Source organism: Myotis brandtii, unplaced genomic scaffold (assembly GCF_000412655.1).
Source record: "Myotis brandtii unplaced genomic scaffold, ASM41265v1 scaffold29, whole genome shotgun sequence".
NCBI classification, from domain to species: Eukaryota; Metazoa; Chordata; class Mammalia; order Chiroptera; family Vespertilionidae; genus Myotis; species Myotis brandtii.
Genome location: NW_005361075.1, coordinates 2,299,774 through 2,317,120, shown reverse-complemented (window position 1 = coordinate 2,317,120; position 17,347 = coordinate 2,299,774). Strand labels below are relative to the sequence as shown.

General features: G+C 58.3%; 1 protein-coding gene across 1 annotated transcript; it reads left to right on the top strand.

Annotated features, from left to right (window-relative positions):
* The first annotated feature begins 431 nt into the window (after nt 1-431).
* On the top strand, nt 432-8,563 carry NR4A1 (nuclear receptor subfamily 4, group A, member 1). Its single transcript, XM_005869232.2, is given in 8 exon segments — nt 432-596; nt 3,483-4,360; nt 5,155-5,284; nt 5,564-5,715; nt 6,044-6,246; nt 6,333-6,511; nt 7,772-7,838; nt 7,840-8,563. Coding segments are annotated over 7 exon segments (1,770 nt in total). The 5' UTR covers nt 432-596; nt 3,483-3,484; the 3' UTR covers nt 8,003-8,563.
* The last annotated feature ends 8,784 nt before the right edge of the window (nt 8,564-17,347 follow it).

Sequence of the window (17,347 nt, the reverse complement as noted above, 5' to 3'; positions counted from 1 at the left end):
CCCAGGGAGCGGGCCCAGGGAGCCGGAGGGAGCGGGAGCAGCTGGAGGGTGAGGAGATCCTCGTCGGGGAAGCCCTGCGGCCGCGGCTCCAGAGCGCCCTCTCCTTGGGTTCTGGCCCTCCAGCCGGTTATTTCGGACCTGGGGACCCCGGGCCGGGCCCTGGGTGTCGCGGGGGAGCCTCGGGAGTCCACGAGTTGCTATTTTTAGCCGGCGCGGCGGGCGCGAGGGGACTATTTATAGATCAAACAGTCCGCTCTCCCTGCGTCAATGGAACCCCTCGTGCGTCACCCGCGCAGACATTCCAGGCCCCCCTCTTGCTCCGCCCCCTCGGGCTCCCCGGCCCGCGCCGCCTCCCGCCGGAACCGCACCGCCCCCCGCGCCCTTGTATGGCCAGGGCTAGCCGGCCGTGCGTCAGAGGCGCCCCCGCCCCTCCCCGTGCGTCACGGAGCGCTTAAGAGGAGGGTCGGCTCCGCCGGGGAGCCCCAGCGGTGGCGGCTGCGAAAGTTAGGGGAGTGTGCTGGACGGCAGGAGCGCACTCGGCGTCAGACATCGACTCGGGGTGCTGGTCCCGGGCTGGGGAAGCAGGAGCCGGCCGGGTAGGTACCCCCGCGGGGAGCGTGCAGCTCATCAGAGCTCTCTGTCTTGTTTTTTCGGGGTGTTGCATGAAGGAGATGGGTGTACGCGCGGGTAGAAAGGATGTTGTAGGGTCATCATGCCGGAGGACGGTGTAGGGTGCAGCCCTGGAGTTGTCGGGGAGCAGTTGGAACGGAGCAAGGACCCAGCTTGGACTGGAGTCTGCTTGATGCGGGGGTAATGTCTGTGCAAGGTGGAAGCCTCAGGGGGTTGGGGTTGGCGCCAGGAGTCGGGACTTGTCCAGTAGGAAGCTGTCCGTAGCTCAGTCCCCCAGGGTGCTCCACTGGGCACACAGCGCCCTGGATGAGCTGCTGATGGGGTTCTCAGTACAGTGGGGGGAGAGGTACAGAGAGCTTCAGCTGCTGGGATCCGCTGGATTTCCAAAGGGGTCTCCTTCCTCCCAGCATGTCAGCCCCCTCCCCGTGATCCTAGTCGTTTTCTTAACACCTAAGAGGCTGCGGCTGAGCTTGCAGGATACAGCCTGAAGTTTCTGCCCGAACTATGTTAGCAGACCTCTGGGTTGCCCAAGGAAATGGCCCGCATCGGTGGCTGAACAGGGGAGGGGGTGCGTTGCATCATGGAATAAGAAAGTCTTCTTGAGGCAGGAGCAGGGTCTCTGGAAGAACAAGGAAGCTTGTTTTAGCTGTAGCTTGGATCCTGTGTGTGTGTGTGTGTGTGTGTGTGTGTGTGAGAGAGAGAGAGAGAGAGAGGTGGAAACCCTGGTCCTTGGGGATCCTGGATGTCAGTTACTAATGTTGGAGTCTCTGGTGTGGTACTACCTGGAGGATACCCCGCTCCTTCTACCCCCAGAGTCACTGTTGGATCAGACAGGTAGGGTGCAGCCTGAGGCGGGTTCAGCATAACAGGTGCAAGCCACATTGTTGCCAGGACCTGCCTGAAGCCGGATTCGCCCCCTCCCTCCTTCAACCCCGCCCCTTCCTCCTCCCTGTGGGACTTTGCTGTCGTCTCCACCCCCATGTGGGTCCGTATCTTGTGCCATTAAGTACCTGCATGGGGGTGTGGGTATAGGTTGGTGGGGGTTGATCCGGATGTGGGACGTCCAAGTGGAGAAACAGGATTTGAATAAAGCTGGAACGCCCAGCCCTTCGTGGCTGCTGCCTCTCCTCCGCCCCAAACCCATCCCTGCCCGCGCTTTCCTAGTGCAGGCAGACGTGGCCACCTTATCTCTCACAGGTGCTGTGTGCTCTGGACAGGTGCTGCTGGGTGGGTGGGGCCAGAGCTTCCTGGGCTCTGTTGTCTGGGCTGCTTGGGGGAGTGTTAGGTCAGGGTGGTGCTCCCCTCTCTAGGGCCCGTGGAGGTGGGAGAAAGGCTAGAGCCCGAGACTCTTTGGGTTCTTTGCCCCTTCCTGCTGCCCCCCTTGATTATGGTGCTCTGTTCCAGCTCGCTTTCTTACCCAGCGTCCCTCCCTGGCTGGTGAGGCCAGAGCTGTGCAGACCCCAGGCGTGGAGGGATGGGAAACTTCTCTGTTAGTTTATGACCAGTCTCGGAGCTTACGGATCCCCCTGAGTGATGCTTCTCTGCTCCTCAGGATTGGGGCGGGGGTGTAATCCCATTGTCTGAGCTCCTGAAGTTTTCAGAGCACAGACACCCTTTCATGGAGGGACCCAGGCAGTCCAGGATGTCTTCTCCCAGCAAGCCCCTCTCCCTGCATAGCCACTGCCCGTCTCCTGGTGGACTCGGAGAGCTCTCTTATAAAAAGTACAGAGAAAAATGCTTGGGGGTAGCAGAGAAATTCCTCTTAGGGACTGTCCATTCTCCTGGTCGTCCAAGGGGCTGTTCTCTGCTCCCTCCTGCCTCCCCCCAGCCTCTCTTCAGCATATGGCCTTTAAAGGTCTGGAGCCAGGTTACCCAATCCCCTGGGGAGCTGGGGACGGGGTGAGGAGTCCTGGGCTCTCTTCCTCTTTGCCTCTGAGAGCATCCCAGGCAAGTGCAGAGTGGGTACCCATCCCCAGATGGCAGGACAGGAGTGCACGTGGGATCTGCAGCCTTTGCTCAGTATGCAGTGTGGGGGCAGGGATACAAGACAGGTTCATTGGTGCTTAGGCCTCTTTCTGAGACAGTGGGGCCTTCACTCCCAGCTCCTCTTCCATTTGCAGGATGTCCTTCCCAGGTACTGGGGGTGGGGGGGTGTGGAGGGAGTTTTGCAGAGGCTAGGTGGTGCCTGGGAATATTCCCAGAAGTGTCAGATTGGAGAAACAGCATAGCTGTTCCTGGGGACTGGGTAAGGCCTGGCCTGGCTGCTTCTCCCACCCACCCTTCTCCCAGCCCCCACCCATGCCTTACCCGGCGAGGGAGGGCAGGGCACTGGAGGAACACAGCTTCCCCCTGTTCTGACAGAGAAATTCTGGCTGGATGCCTTCCCCAGGGCTCCCAGGCTGACTGGGTGTGGCAGGCCTTCCGACCGAGACCACTCTCGCTGGGCCTTTGCTCGGGGGCTTTTTGTGACAAGGAGGTGGAGATGGTGCTGTGGCCGGGGGCCAGGATTCCTGGGTTCTAGGGTTGACTGTGGCTCTAACACCTCAGGGTCTCATGTCTATCTTTTTTTTTTTAAAATATATTTTATTGATTTCCCTATGGAGAGGAAGGGAGAGGGATAGAGAGTTAGCAACATCGATGAGAGAGAAACATCGATCAGCTGCCTACTGTACACCTCCAACTGGGGATGTGCCCGCAACCCAGGTACATGCCCTTGACCAGAATCGAACCTGGGACCGTTCAGTCCGCAGGCCGACGCTCTATCCACTGAGCCAAACCGGTCAGGGCTCATGTCTATCTTTAGAGTCAGGCTTCTCTCACGGACTCCCCTCCTTGGTGTCTTCCCTCTCCAGAGATGCCCTGTATCCAAGCCCAATATGGGACACCAGCACCAAGCCCAGGACCCCGTGACCACCTGGCAAGTGACCCTTTGACCCCCGAGTTCAGCAAGCCCACCATGGACCTGGCCAGCCCCGAGGCGGCTCCCACTGCGCCCACGGCTCTGCCCAGCTTCAGCACCTTCATGGACGGCTACACGGGGGAGTTTGACACGTTCCTCTACCAGCTGCCGGGAACAGCCCAGCCATCCTCCTCAGCCTCCTCCTCGGCCTCCTCCACATCCTCGTCCTCAGCCACCTCCCCTGCCTCTGCTTCCTTCAAGTTCGAGGACTTCCAGGTGTACGGCTGCTACCCCGGCACCCTGAGTGGCCCGCTGGATGAGACCCTGTCCTCCAGCGGCTCTGACTACTATGGCAGTCCCTGCTCAGCCCCGTCACCACCCACGCCCGGCCTTCAGCCACCCCAGCTCTCTCCTTGGGACGGCTCCTTTGGCCCCTTCTCACCCAACCAGACTTACGAAGGCCTGCGGGCATGGACAGAGCAGCTGCCCAAGGCTCCTGGGCCCCCCCAGCCACCGGCCTTCTTTTCCTTCAGTCCCCCCACTGGCCCTGGCCCCAGCCTGGCCCAGAGCCCCCTGAAGCTGTTCCCCTCGCAGGCCACCCACCAGCTGGTGGAGGGAGAGAGCTATTCCATGCCGACGGCTTTCCCAGGCCTGGCGCCCACTTCTCCACACCTCGAGGGCCCGGGGATGCTGAGTGCGCCCGTGACCTCGGCCAAGTCCCGGAGTGGGGCCCCGGCTGGAAGCGAGGGCCGCTGTGCTGTGTGTGGGGACAATGCTTCGTGCCAGCATTACGGTGTCCGCACCTGTGAGGGCTGCAAAGGCTTCTTCAAGGTACTGGGCTGCCCAGGGTGTGGCTTTTCATGAGGAGTGGGGACAGGCTGGTCTCTCACCCCAGTGGGTCTGTGGGTTCTCCCAACTAGTCCTGCTTTTCAGAAAAGGTCCCCAGGAAATGGCAGGGGGCTGGGACCTTTCGTGTCTTAGGGCGCACACTGCCGGTGGGACCGCAGTGTGATGGAGAGAGGGGTGAGATACGGGCAGAGGGTGTGGGCTGCAGGGGCACCCAAGAGGGTATGTGCTCATGGCCAGCCTCTGGCTTCCCTCTGCCCATCCCCCACGAATCCAGGCCCTGGTGGGAAGGGGGCCCCAGGCGCTCGTGTTCCTGGCAGGAGATGAAAGGATCTGGGAAGAGGGCTTGGTGCTTGAGGGCTGGGGGTGGACTTGGGAACAGGCTGTGTGTTTGTCCCAGCACTGGGTGCCTGCTTAGCTTCCCGTCACCACCCCCCTCCGCCCCTCCGCGGCCCTCTCTTGTCTGCCTCAAGGAAGGGACAGGCGGATGCAGGCACATAAGAAGTGCAGGTGTCTGGGCTGCCAGGGAGCCCCTCGCCCCTGGCCTGGTGTCCCTGGGGTCTTCCTCCTGATGTAGAAGCCTCCCCCAGTGTCCCCAAGACTTTCTTTCTCCCCCCACCCTTCCACCTCTCCCTCCCCTGCCACCCAAATGTTAGAAAAATAGCTGTGAACAGAGAGTGCTTTTGTCTAGGATGGCAGCAGGATCTGGACAGTCCCCTCCCCTGGCTCCCCCTCCCCACACGCTCTGACAGCCTGTTCCGTGTTGTCCTCCCCTCCAGCGCACAGTGCAGAAAAATGCCAAGTACATCTGCCTGGCTAACAAGGACTGCCCTGTGGACAAGAGGCGGCGAAACCGCTGCCAGTTCTGCCGCTTCCAGAAGTGCCTGGCTGTGGGCATGGTGAAGGAAGGTGGGTGGTGGGACATGCCAAGGGACAGAGGTGGGCCTGATGGGTGTGGCAGGCAGAGGCCCCGGCATTCGTCCTGGTGGGCCGCGGGGGAGGGCGCGCCTGGACCATATTTCTGCCCCACCTCTGGTCCACCTGCCTTGCTTATCGGGGCGGTCCCTGTTGGGTCCCCTGGTCTCAGGGGCTCTGGGGCCTTGGTCTTCCCAGCATTGTACACGTCTTGGGCCGAGAGGCCCTCCGGGGTCTCTTCCTCCCTTCCTCACCCCTGCCATTTCTTTGCAGTTGTCCGGACAGACAGCCTGAAGGGGCGGCGGGGGCGGCTCCCTTCAAAGCCCAGGCAGCCCCCAGATGCCTCCCCTGCCAATCTCCTCACTTCCCTGGTCCGGGCGCACCTGGACTCGGGGCCCAGCACAGCCAAGCTGGACTACTCCAAGGTGAGCCCCCAGCCCACATCCAGTGCCTGCGTGCAGATTACAAAAGGCCCCTCTTCAGTTGTTGGGCAAATTGAAAAAAGAGCAGCCCCTGTGGCTGACCAGATGGACAAATGCACCCCCTTGGGTGGGTGGCCAGTTAGAAAAATGGGCTCCTCCCAGCAGCCTCTGCCCTGGGTGACTGTGTCAGAATCGGGAGGCACGAGGTGGGCGGCATCTCAGTTCCTCTCTCACCGCCGCGATCTGGCCTCTGATGCATGAGGTGGCTGTACATGGTGGCCCTGGCCCAGGGCCCTATGTGGCGTGCTGACCCCTCCGTACCGCCCCCTAGTTCCAGGAGCTGGTGCTGCCCCACTTTGGGAAGGAAGATGCCAGGGACGTGCAGCAGTTCTACGACCTGCTCTCGGGGTCCCTGGAGGTCATCCGCAAGTGGGCCGAGAAGATCCCGGGCTTTGCGGAGCTGTGCACAGGCGACCAGGACCTGCTGCTGGAGTCGGCCTTCCTGGAGCTCTTCATCCTCCGCCTGGCCTACCGGTGAGCTGCCTGCTGTCTGCCCGGCCCCTCCCCGGCTGCCCTGCCCGGGAGCCCCCCTGACCACCACCTGCATCCCCGCCCTGCAGGTCTAAGCCCGGCGAGGGGAAGCTCATCTTCTGCTCCGGCCTCGTGCTACACCGGCTGCAGTGCGCCCGGGGCTTCGGCGACTGGATCGACAGCATTCTGGCCTTCTCTCGGTCCCTGCACAGCTTGGCTGTTGATGTCCCCGCCTTTGCGTGCCTCTCCGCGCTTGTCCTCATCACAGGTGAGTGGCCAGTCCTGGGGGCTGGGGAGGGCTGGAGGGCCCTGGGTGGGTTGGCATCCGACACTTCCCAGGCTGCCACACTGTGGAGCAGGGGTGGGATGCAGAGAGGGGCAAGCATCTGCGGGTAGGAGAGCAGCACTGCGGGTGGGAGGCAGAGCTGGGGCTGGGGCCCAGCTGCGTGTGACTGCGAAGCCCAGGCCAGTCTGTGAATGACCCCAAGCGACCCAAGATCCAGACTGTGTAGGTGTTGTATGTGGCCTAGGGTTGTGATTTATTTTTAAAGTCTGAACTGAATTAGGTTGCATAACTGCCCAAATGATAAATTTTCACAAACTAAGCACACCCATGGGACCAGCATGACCAGTCCCCCGAAAGCCCTCCTTGTGCCCCCCGACCCCCAAGGGTAACTCCATCCTGACCTCTGACAGTACAGGCTCCCTGGGCCTCATGGGTAGTTTGTGTAAATATAATTATGCAGGATGGGCTCTCGGTGTTAAATGCAGAGGTTTTCAGACCTCACTGTTTTATTACTATTTATTTATTTTTGTTAATCCTCACCCAAGGACATTTTTTTCCATTGATTTTTAGAGAGAGTAAAGGGGAGGGAGGGGAGAGAGAGAAGCATCAATGTGAGAGGGACACATCCATTGGTTGTCTCCCACATGTGCCCCGACCAGGGCTGGGGATCCAACCTGCAGCCCAGGTACATGTCCTTGACCAGGAATTGAACCCGTGACCCTTCAGTGAGTGGGCCAGCACTGAACCACTGAGCAACACCAGCCAAGGTTATGCTTTACTTTTGAAAGCACCAGAATCTGCCCCCATCCCATCTGCACTTAAATTTCACAGGGGACCCAGCAGAATCTGAGGCCCCCTGGGGGTTGGAGGCCAGCTTTCCCTGGAGGTGGCCTCTAGGGCACCGCTGCTCAGCTCCAGGGCTTCTTGGAACAGTTTGGGGAAAAACACTGGCCTAGTCAGAAAACTTGGCTAGGATTTCCTTTTTTGTGTGTGTGACCTTGGGCAAGTCATTTAACCTCTCTGGGCCTCAGTTTCTCCCCCGGGAAGATGAGGATAATGAGTGTTCCCGCCTTCCTAGTCTTCTGATGAGGCTCAGAAGTGGCTTCGTGTGTGCGGACATGGTTTTGCAAAGTGCTGGAGGAGTATGAGGGACGGTTAGTGGCAGCGGTTTTGGAGGCCTGGGGGAGGCCAGGTCTTGGAGGGGAGCAGTCCAGGGTGGCTGATCCTGTACCCTCCGCACAGACCGGCACGGGCTGCAGGAGCCTCGGCGGGTGGAGGAGCTGCAGAACCGCATCGCCAGCTGCCTGAAGGCCCCAGCCGGCCAGCTGCCTGTCCCGCCTGCTGGGCAAGCTGCCCGAGCTATGGACCCTGTGCACCCAAGGCCTGCAGCACATCTTCTACCTCAAGCTGGAGGACTTGGTGCCCCCTCCGCCCATCGTCAACAAGATCTTTATGGAGACGCTGTCCTTCTGACCCCAGCCTAGGGACACGTGTGCACCGTGTGCGCACACTCCTACGCCACCCCACGTGCCTTGAGCCCATGGACCTTGGATCCCCCGGAGCACCGCCCCCCGCCGGGGCTGGAGCTGCAGACTGACTGGCCTCCTCACCTGCTCGAGGAGGTCACCCCCTGGAAGAGGGGGATGCATTCGTGGGGGAGACCCCTTCTATTTGTCTTACCCCCCATCCCAGCCCTGGCCTTCATGTTTTTGTAAGATAAACCATTTTTAACACACACACTGCTGTGCTGTAAATAAGCCAAATGCTGCTGTAAATACAGGAAGGAAGAGGTTGAGGTTGGGGGGAGGGTGAGAGGGAGGGATGGGACCCACCAGCCTGGGCAAGCCTTTCCCAGTCTCTTCCTGCTGACTCTCTCTTGCCACCTCCTTCCACATGTACATAAACTCACTCGAGGAGGAAGACAAATGACAGATTCTGACATTTATATTTGTGTATTTTCCTGGATTTATAGTATGTGACTTTTCTGATTAATATATTTAATATATTGAATAAAAAATAGACATGTAGCTGAAACTGGGGTCCTGTCTATTTCTGACCCCCGCCCCCCCCCCACCCCCTCCATAATCACATAAGAGACAGATGACTGGATAAATCTTGGATATTACCAACCTGACTTAACAGGCCTCCGTTTGCTCTTTTGTAAAAGGTGAATAATAATGGCATCTGCGTCCTAGGGTTGTTCTGCAGAAGCACTGAGACTAGAGTCTGACACTAGAAAGCCTCTGATAATCTGGGGCTGCAGTGGAGGCCCGTGGAGGCCGACTGGCAGGGAAATAACATCCAAGTCCTACCCTGGGGCAGTGATCTCTGCTTTGGCTTCCACATCTGTAACGAAGGGGCGGGGCCTACCTCGTGTTGCCGCTGGAATCCAGGAGTGTGGGTGTGGTGCTTAGCGTGGGGCTGGGCACAGGGCAGCCCAGAATGATGGTGACGGCTGTTTTTAGTATAAGTTTTTTTCCATCCTCTTCCTCAGCATCCTTCCCCACATGCCTCACACCCCAGCATCAGGATCCAGGCTGCTGGCAGGCCTGGACTTCTTGGCAAGGAGATTGTTCTGAGGTCCCTACCTGTGCCCAAGTGTCCCGGTGTAGCGTTCCTTCCCCCAAGCTCATCAGTTGCTTAGTCAGCTGGTTAAAACGCAGATTTCCTAGCCCTGGCCGGTGGGTTCAGTGGTTAGAGCGTTGAACAGCGGCACTGAGGGGTCTCAGGTTCGATTCCTCAAGAGCATGTACCCGGGTTTCAGGTTCGCTCCCTACCCCCAGTTGGGATGTGTCTCTCTCACATCGATGTTTCTCTTTCTCTCCCTCCCTCCCTTTTACTCTCTCTGAAAAGCAATGGAGAAGATATCCTCAGGTGAGGATTAACAAAAAATAAAATAAAAATGAAATGCAGATTTCTAGACTACCTCACAGATTCAGGCTGGTAGCCCTGGCTGGGCAGGTCACTTGGTTAGAGCATTGTCACCAATGTTGCAGATTGATTCCAGTCAGGGCACATGCAAGAATCGACCAATGAAAGCCCAGAGAGTATGTGGCAGCCATTCTCATCACTAGGGGCCTAGAGATCTACAGGGACCAGGATTCTCCATTGCCCCACCCCCACCCCCAACCCTGGCCCCTCCTTGGGCACCAGGTGGTTCTCTCGCCTCCCCACTCAACAGACGGGGAAACTGTGGGCTGTCCTGGCTCCACATCTGTCTGCAGGATAGGGCAGATGTGGAGGAGAATGACACAAAGGCAGCGGGACTCCGTCCAGCCCCAGCTGGTGGGAGATTTCCCAGGGACCTCTGCCCTAATCAGAGCACTGCCACCAGACTTACCTCCCCACTGAACAGACGGGGAAACTGAGGCCGGTGAGAAAGAGGGGCTTCTCAGAGAGCAGCACGGAGTTGAAGGCAGGGCTGTGAACAGAAGCAGATTTCCTGACACGCCCACGGCCTGCCTGCCGGCCAGGTGCTGATGCTGCGACAAAAGCTCACTCAGAGCTCTGGCAGGGGGTGGCAAGGACACATGCTTGGAAGCCCACACACTGCTGGCCGTCACCATGCACGGATCACAGGGCTCCCCGCCTCACCCACGTGTGGACCGTTCAGGAGGCCTGGGGCTGGACTGTCTTCCCAAGACCCCAGTGAGCGCATGTGGTTGGGGCTCCCTAGGGACCTAGACTGGCTGGAGCACTGGGGAGGCCTTTGACTCTGTCCTATTCCTGAGCCGAGCCAGTGGCCTGGGGAGGTGGAGTCTCGCCCAGGAGGTGGGTCCTGGGCCCAGGGAATCTGTGGGCTGTAAGGAACAGGCCTGCGGACCTGCCCTCGGGCTACACGGCACTGAGCAGTGAAGGGGTGGATGCCGCATGGCCCGCTGCCTGGGGCCTCAGGATGGGGTCGATCTAAATTCACGTTTCTCAAAAGAGTAGCCCCCAGGCCACCTGTATCACACGCACTTGGGTGCTTGGTAAAAGTTCAGATTCAGGGCCCCACCCCTCACCAATCCGAGCCTTTCATATATTTCTTGGATATTATTTTAAGCTGGTCTTTTTTTTTTTAAATCCTCACCCAAGAATATTTTCTCCATTGATTTGCGGACAGAGTGGAAGGGAGGGAAGGGGGGGGGGGGGGAGAGAAACATCAATGTGTTGTTCCACTTACAGTATATGTTCCACTGCCCACTAGGTTCTTTATATGTTTGTCATTTCAAGCCCTCACTATCACCTCCCAGGCGGGCAACGCAGCAGACTGGTAAAGAACGCAGACTCGGGACCCAGACCGCCGGGGTTTAGACCTTGGCCACAGCTCTTACTGGTTGTGGCATTTGGAGCAAGTGACTTCGCCTTTTCTGTGCCTCAGCACCCGCATCTGCCAATGAAGAAAGTCACTGCACCTGTTTCATCAACCTGCTATTATGATTACAAGAATGAATGCAGGCGAAGTGTTTCAAACAGTGCCCGGCACATAGCAAACACCCGATAATAATAGCCGTTGTTTTTACAAAAGAGGATTCATGTCTGACAAAGGAAATGACTTTCCCAAGGTCACTTGGCTTGTAAGTGGCTGAGCTGCTGTCTAACTACCCAACCACAGGTCCTCCCTGCCCAGGGCCTCGGAAATAAAAGACGTTCCAGGGATGGTGGCTGCTTTTCAGAACTCTGGCTACTGGGGTCCGGGGCTCTGGGCTGATTTCTCCAGACCCGCCCTGCCCCGCCCCAGGGCTGGCCGAGAGGGTGGCCCTTTCTTTCCACTGAGCAACTGGAAGAACTGGCCTCCAAGTCTTGCTAGGGGCTGGGAGGGCAAACAAGGGGGCATTGAGCCTGGTGGGGCCTCACAATGGCCGCTCTGTCCCGGCTGGCCGGGGGCTGGGCCCATTTCCGACGGGGACAATAGTCAAAAGGCAGTGACGCTGGCAGGGCCTGGAATCCCAGGCGGGATTTTCCAAGGCCTCAAAGCCTGCTGTTTGTCCTCACACGGAGACCCAGGAAGCCTGCCTCCCTGCCTCCCCCATCCCACCCACGCTGGGCCCTGGGCCCGGAGGCGCTGCCCCCTCCCCAGCCCTAAGGTGCCACTGTGACGAGGGAGGGGGGTGGCTTTGAGTCTAGGGTCTGAGTGGGCACTCTACACCCCAGGGATCTGTGCCTCGAATGGAGGACATTGCCCTACACCTGGGCTCCCGCTACCAGCACTTGGTGATGGAGGGAGACGGTGGGGGTTGAGAAGCTTCTGAAGGTCATGGGCACCCCGAGCTCAACACTGTACTTGAGCTGCACGGTGCCACGTGGTCCGCTGTGAGTGTTCAGTGTGCGTGGCGGTGGCAGCCAGCTCTGTGCTCGAGGGGAGCCTGTGAGGGAGCCCGTCGGAGGCAGGCGGGCGGTCTTGGTGTGGTGAGCGGACAGCAGGCTGCTAGTGATGTCTGTTCGTGGTCATGAGGCGGCTGTGTGCTGAGGGCGGTGTTTGTTCTCGTCACTTGACGCTGGGCCTGGGGATTCCCGGAAAGTTTTAGGTTAAATCTGGACAAGCCCTAGGGCCCGCCAAGTCCCTGACTGAGCAGAGACCCCGGCCACTGGGCTTTCTCAGAAGGCGAGGCTGAAGGGGTGAGACTGTCCATCCGCCTCCCAGCCCCACCGCTCATCCTGCAGCTGCTCACACCCACCTAGAGCAGCCAGGCCTGGCCCCACACCTCTGTCTCCAGCCCTGCTCCAGGCTCAGCTCCTGCAGGCTCGGCCTTGGCTGCTCACAGGGGGGCTGTCTGGGTAAGGCCCAGGCTGGCTAATGGGACTTGGAAACCCCCAGCTCCCGGTGGTGAAGACAGGAAGTAATGCAGAGCTGAGGAAAAGCCCCTCACGCCCACCCCAGTGTCTCCTTCTCCGCACAGCCAGGGAATTCTGAGGGCAGGAGCACATCCCGGGGCCCCCAGCGGGACTCAGAGCTGGCCTGAGGGTCCTGGGCCCTGGAGCTCTGGCCTGGGCGTCTGCCTCCTGCCCCCGCTCCTCACCCCCGGGCCCAGGCTCCAAGCATCCTCTGCACAACCCTGGCATCCTGCTGGGCCCTGCCCTTGCCCCTTGAGGTCTGAGTCAGGAGCTGGCACTGCCCAGCCACTACCCAGGCATGGAACTGGGGGTGGCAGCTGGGCCAAGGAGCAGAGTGCTGGGTGGCTGTCCTGCTACTGCTGTGTGAGCAGGGAGCAGCACCCAGCTGCACGCCAGGCAGGTGGGGTACTGAGTGCCACCGCCCCCCTCGTTGGGCACCGCAGAGAGAAGGGCCCCCACCCGGGATGCCATGAGGGTAATACGGAGATGTCCCCAGCTCCACCAGAAACCAGGGGAGAGAGACCCTCTGACAAGGATGGGTGAAGGGCCTTTCCTTTTGCAAGGACAGTCACGTTCCAGGGGTGTGGAGCCCAGGACAGCCCACAGTTTCCTTTTGCAAGGACAGTCACGGTCCAGGGATGGTGGCTGCTTTCCAGAACTCCGGCTACTGGGGTACGGGCCGTGTGGCCCAAAGAACAACAGATACACACACGCCTCCCAAAGGAACAGATGCACAGACTTTGCAGGACTTCTCACCCCTGTGGGACTAACACAAAAATAAAGCCTCACCCCCACCCCAACTCGGCCAGAGAAACAAACACACAGACCTTCCCAGCAAAGAGAGGCCCCTCCCGTCCCCGTGGAAGGACAGACCCCACTCCCCCAGGAGAGCTGGCAGCGGACACGCCACCTCCCAGCCCAGTCCAGGTCCGGAGGCTGCCCGATGATGCCGGGGCTGGGAGGTGCCTCTTTCTCACGCTCTCTGTCACTCTCTCCTCCGCCCAGCCATTTCCGCTGCCTTGGAGGAGGCGTGGGCTGGGAGTGACAGCCCAGAAAGGGTGGGAGGTAGAGGAGCCCCTGCCCAGGATCCCGGGGGGCAGATGTCAGAAGGGGACAGCTGGTCCTCTTCACCCTTGAGGCCCGGCCCGACTAGAGGGGCAGCAGGCAGGGTGCTGGCTACCCAGCCAGGCTGGTCACCGTCAGGAGCCCCCGGCCTGACGTCAGTCCCACTGATTGTTGTTGCTGAGGCTTGAGTCGTTCCTGTGACGCCACAGGGGTCAGCTCTGGAATGGCTGGGGGTGGCCTGCTGGACCAGCGTCAGGGATCAGCTCTCCCCTGGGACCTGCACTAGGATGGGTGGGGCCAGCCGAGGCCACACGCTCCAAGCGAAGCCAGCTGCCTACTCCCAAGGTCTCACGCTGGCCTTTACGTTCCCTCCACAGACCTTTGCTGCAGGCCTGGCTCACAGGGCCTCAGCACTTGCCCCTCCGCCTGCCTGGCCGTGGTTCTGGGCCGTGGCTGAGAAGTCCTGGCCTCTCCTGCCTCAGAACCCTCAGTTTCCATGCTCAGTCCTCAGTGAGGCCTCTCCCTCCAACTCTTTTCTTTCCTCTTTCCCAGGAAGCTTCCCCAGAATAATTCCCTGTAGCCCCGCTTCTTTCTGGAATCAACTTCCAGGATGCCCTTCCCGCCGTCGCCGTGGCCACAGGCTGCTCTCCTGTGTTCTCTGCAGCTGTGCCGGCTTCTTCTGGTGCCCAGTCACCTCCCAACTTGCTGAGACCATGGCTTGGGACTCGTCTGCACTCTGAATGGGTCCCTGTCTATCCAGGCCACAGGCATCTCTGGAATGCCAGCAGTAGCCTTCATGCTGGCCCCAGCTAGCCCTGCAAAACCTGCTGCCATTCTTTCATACCACTGTGCTCTCTTGCCCAGGTGGACCTCCTGGTCCTTCTCCTCTGCCAGGCTCTGAGCTCCCAGAGGGCCAGGGTTGTGACTTGTCCATGTTGGTATGACATGGGTCTAGCATATGGACAAGTTATGTATGTGTTGCATGAATGAATGAATGAATGGTTGCATCTTGATCATCAGGGTAGTGGCATAAGATGGGAGAATTCATTCCATGTTGTCTATTTTGACCAAGACCTTCCTTGCCTGTCAGGACCACCCTTGTGGGTGTAGGAACCAGGAACTGAGGTGCAATGAGAACCATCCAATAAGGATTCAGGGAGGGAAGAGGAGGCAAGTCTTGGCTAGCACCTGGGCCTGAGATAAGAGAGATGAGAGGGTTCGGCTTCACCCTCAGGCAAGGAAGGCTCCATGGAAGGGTGAGTTTCGGAGTAGGGACAAGAATGGGTCAAACTGGAGGAATGAGGAAAGAGTAGCTGTGTGGCCTTAGCAAATGTTTCTCAGGGTTCTCCAGAGAAACAGAACCAAATAGGATCTATACATTTATTAGGAGGAATTGGCTCATGTGAGCATGGAGGCTGACAAGTCCTGCGATCTGCAGTCAGCCAGCGGGAGACCCAGGAGAGCTGATGGTGTGGTTCCAGATGCTGGAGCCTCAAGGTCAGGAAGAGCAGATATTTCAGTTCAAGTCTGAAGCAGGAAAAATCCAACGGCCCAGCTTGGAAAGCTGTTAGGCAGGAGGAGTTCCCCTCACGTGTGTGAGGGTCAGGCCTTTTCTTCTATTCAGGATGGCTGCCTGAGGCCCACCCTCCTTAGGGAAGGCGGGCTGCCTTCCTCAGCCTCGGGTTCAAATGTGAATTTCACCCAGAAACACCCTTACACACACCCAGAGTAAAGTGTGACCAAGTATCTGGGCATCCTGTGGCACAGTCAAGTTGACACATAAAATTAGCCATTGAAGCAAGTCACTACGCATCCCTAAGCCCCAGCTCATTCTGTGTAAATTGGGGGGAAATGATATTTCCCTTCCAAAGTGGTTGGAGAAATCCACACATAGTGCATGTGAAGGGCTGCTGTGGTGCCCAGTGAGGCTCCATGGCTGGTAGTAGGGTGATGATGATGTTGGGTCGTGGCCGCACAGAGCCGGAGGCAGACGGACTGGGTCAGAGGTAGAGAGAGGTCAGTCTCCCCCTCACTCACTGCTGTATCTGGGAGTTAGACCCTGGTTCCTCCCCTGGGTTCTCACCGGCCTTTGGCTCCTCACAGACACCCCCTCCTAGGTTAAGTCCAGGCTCCAGGAAAGGCTGCTGGTCTGTAAGGCAGGCAGCTTTCTCCTTCCCGGGCTTTGGGGGTATTCCGAGGCTGCCTGGAGGAGGTGTCTGCAACTGGGACAGAGACAACCAGAGACCAAGGCTGCACAGGGCAGAACTATGGGGAGGCAGGAAGGGGATGGGGAATAGATGGGTGGGGAGGTCAGCCAGAAAGGGGATTGAGTAGGGGGGTTGGAAGGACGGGTGGGAGAGGGGAAGCCTGAGGGCAGGCAGGTGGCAGTGGAATGCTGGAGCTGGCAGGTACTGGTCCTCAGAGCCGATTGTAACTCTGATGATCAAACTGTAATCCTTTCCTTCAGAACTCCACATTCAGTGATGGCCTAGGTCAGCGGTTCTCAACCTGTGGGTCGCAACCCCTTTGGGGGTCGAACGACCCTTTCACAGGGGTCTCCTAAATACATCCTGCATATCAGATATTTACATTATGATTCATAACAGTAGCAAAATTACAAAACTTCAAAAAGTTATGAAGTAGCAACGAAAATAAGTTTATGGTTGGGCGTCACCACAACATGAGGAACTGTATTAAAGGGTCGCGGCATTAGGAAGGTTGAGAACCACTGGCCTAGAGCTTAAAATTGGCCATAGTAGAGAATTGGCAAATGCTACTAATCAAGGCATTTCTCCATCGAAGAGCAGGTGTTGGGGGTGGCATGTTGGAGTGTGATAGTGCATGGGAGAAACCAGAGATAGAACTTCTGTGGTGGTAAGAAGTCCTGCATGTGAACCCCAGGCCCTGCCATTTACCCAGTGACCTCGGCAAGTTACTTGACCTCTCCCAGCGTCAATTTGTCTCGTACGATTACATTAACATATATAAAACACTTAGAATCACGCCCTTTCCATTCCATTCCATACATGTTATGTATTATTATTTTTGAGGAGAAAGTGCGTGTTAGGAAAATGAGCATCTTAATCCCCAGGTTCTGTGGGCATTCCCAGAGCTGCGGAGAAACCCCTGTCTGCCCTGGACGGACCATCTACTTGGAGGACCAATGCTCCCAGGAAGTTACACAGCACTGAACATGCACTCATGTTCACATAACACTTCACAGCGCACAAAGGCTTTTCATATGAATTATCTCTTGTAAGCCGCACAACAGCTAGCTCCCTGTTTAAAGGAGCAAATCAGAAAGGATGAGTGACGTCAAGAGGCACACACAGAGGCAGTGGCAGAATTACCAGCCTTACAAGGACTGCCACCAGACTGGTTAAGTAGAGCACCAAGCAGCCCTTCTGTATGGTGATAACGCAGAGCAAGGTGAAGTCCCTTTCTCCAGTCTCTGTGGGGCCAGGGATCCTGGCTACTATGCACTGGAAACGCTAACGCTTTGCGATCCACTCGGCGTCATGCAGCACACTGGCCGGGGCTCATCTCCAGGGCACCTCTCCACTTAGCATGGCCCTCATCTCGGGGCGTCGGTGCCCCTTCCTGGCCTCTGAGGCCGAGTAAGGGACCTTGCCTCCACCCGAGGGGCTGGCTCGCCGCGATGACTCCGCTCCGCCTAGGGAGGCAGCACAGAGCTCGCCGGCCTCTCCTTCCCTCCCGTCTCTATGGCGGAAGTGAGTCGTTCCAGCCGAAACACAACAACATTCTCGGTGGTGGGAGTGAATGGAGTCGTCCAAATGAAGGGGATACTTCTCACCATCAAATCTTAAAATCCGAAAGATAATCAAGAACAAGGAAACATGCACATTAAATAGCAGGACTTGGGTGTAGGTATTTTCTCGTGTGGGTGTAAAAACGGCCTGGGCAGCTGCACCTGTG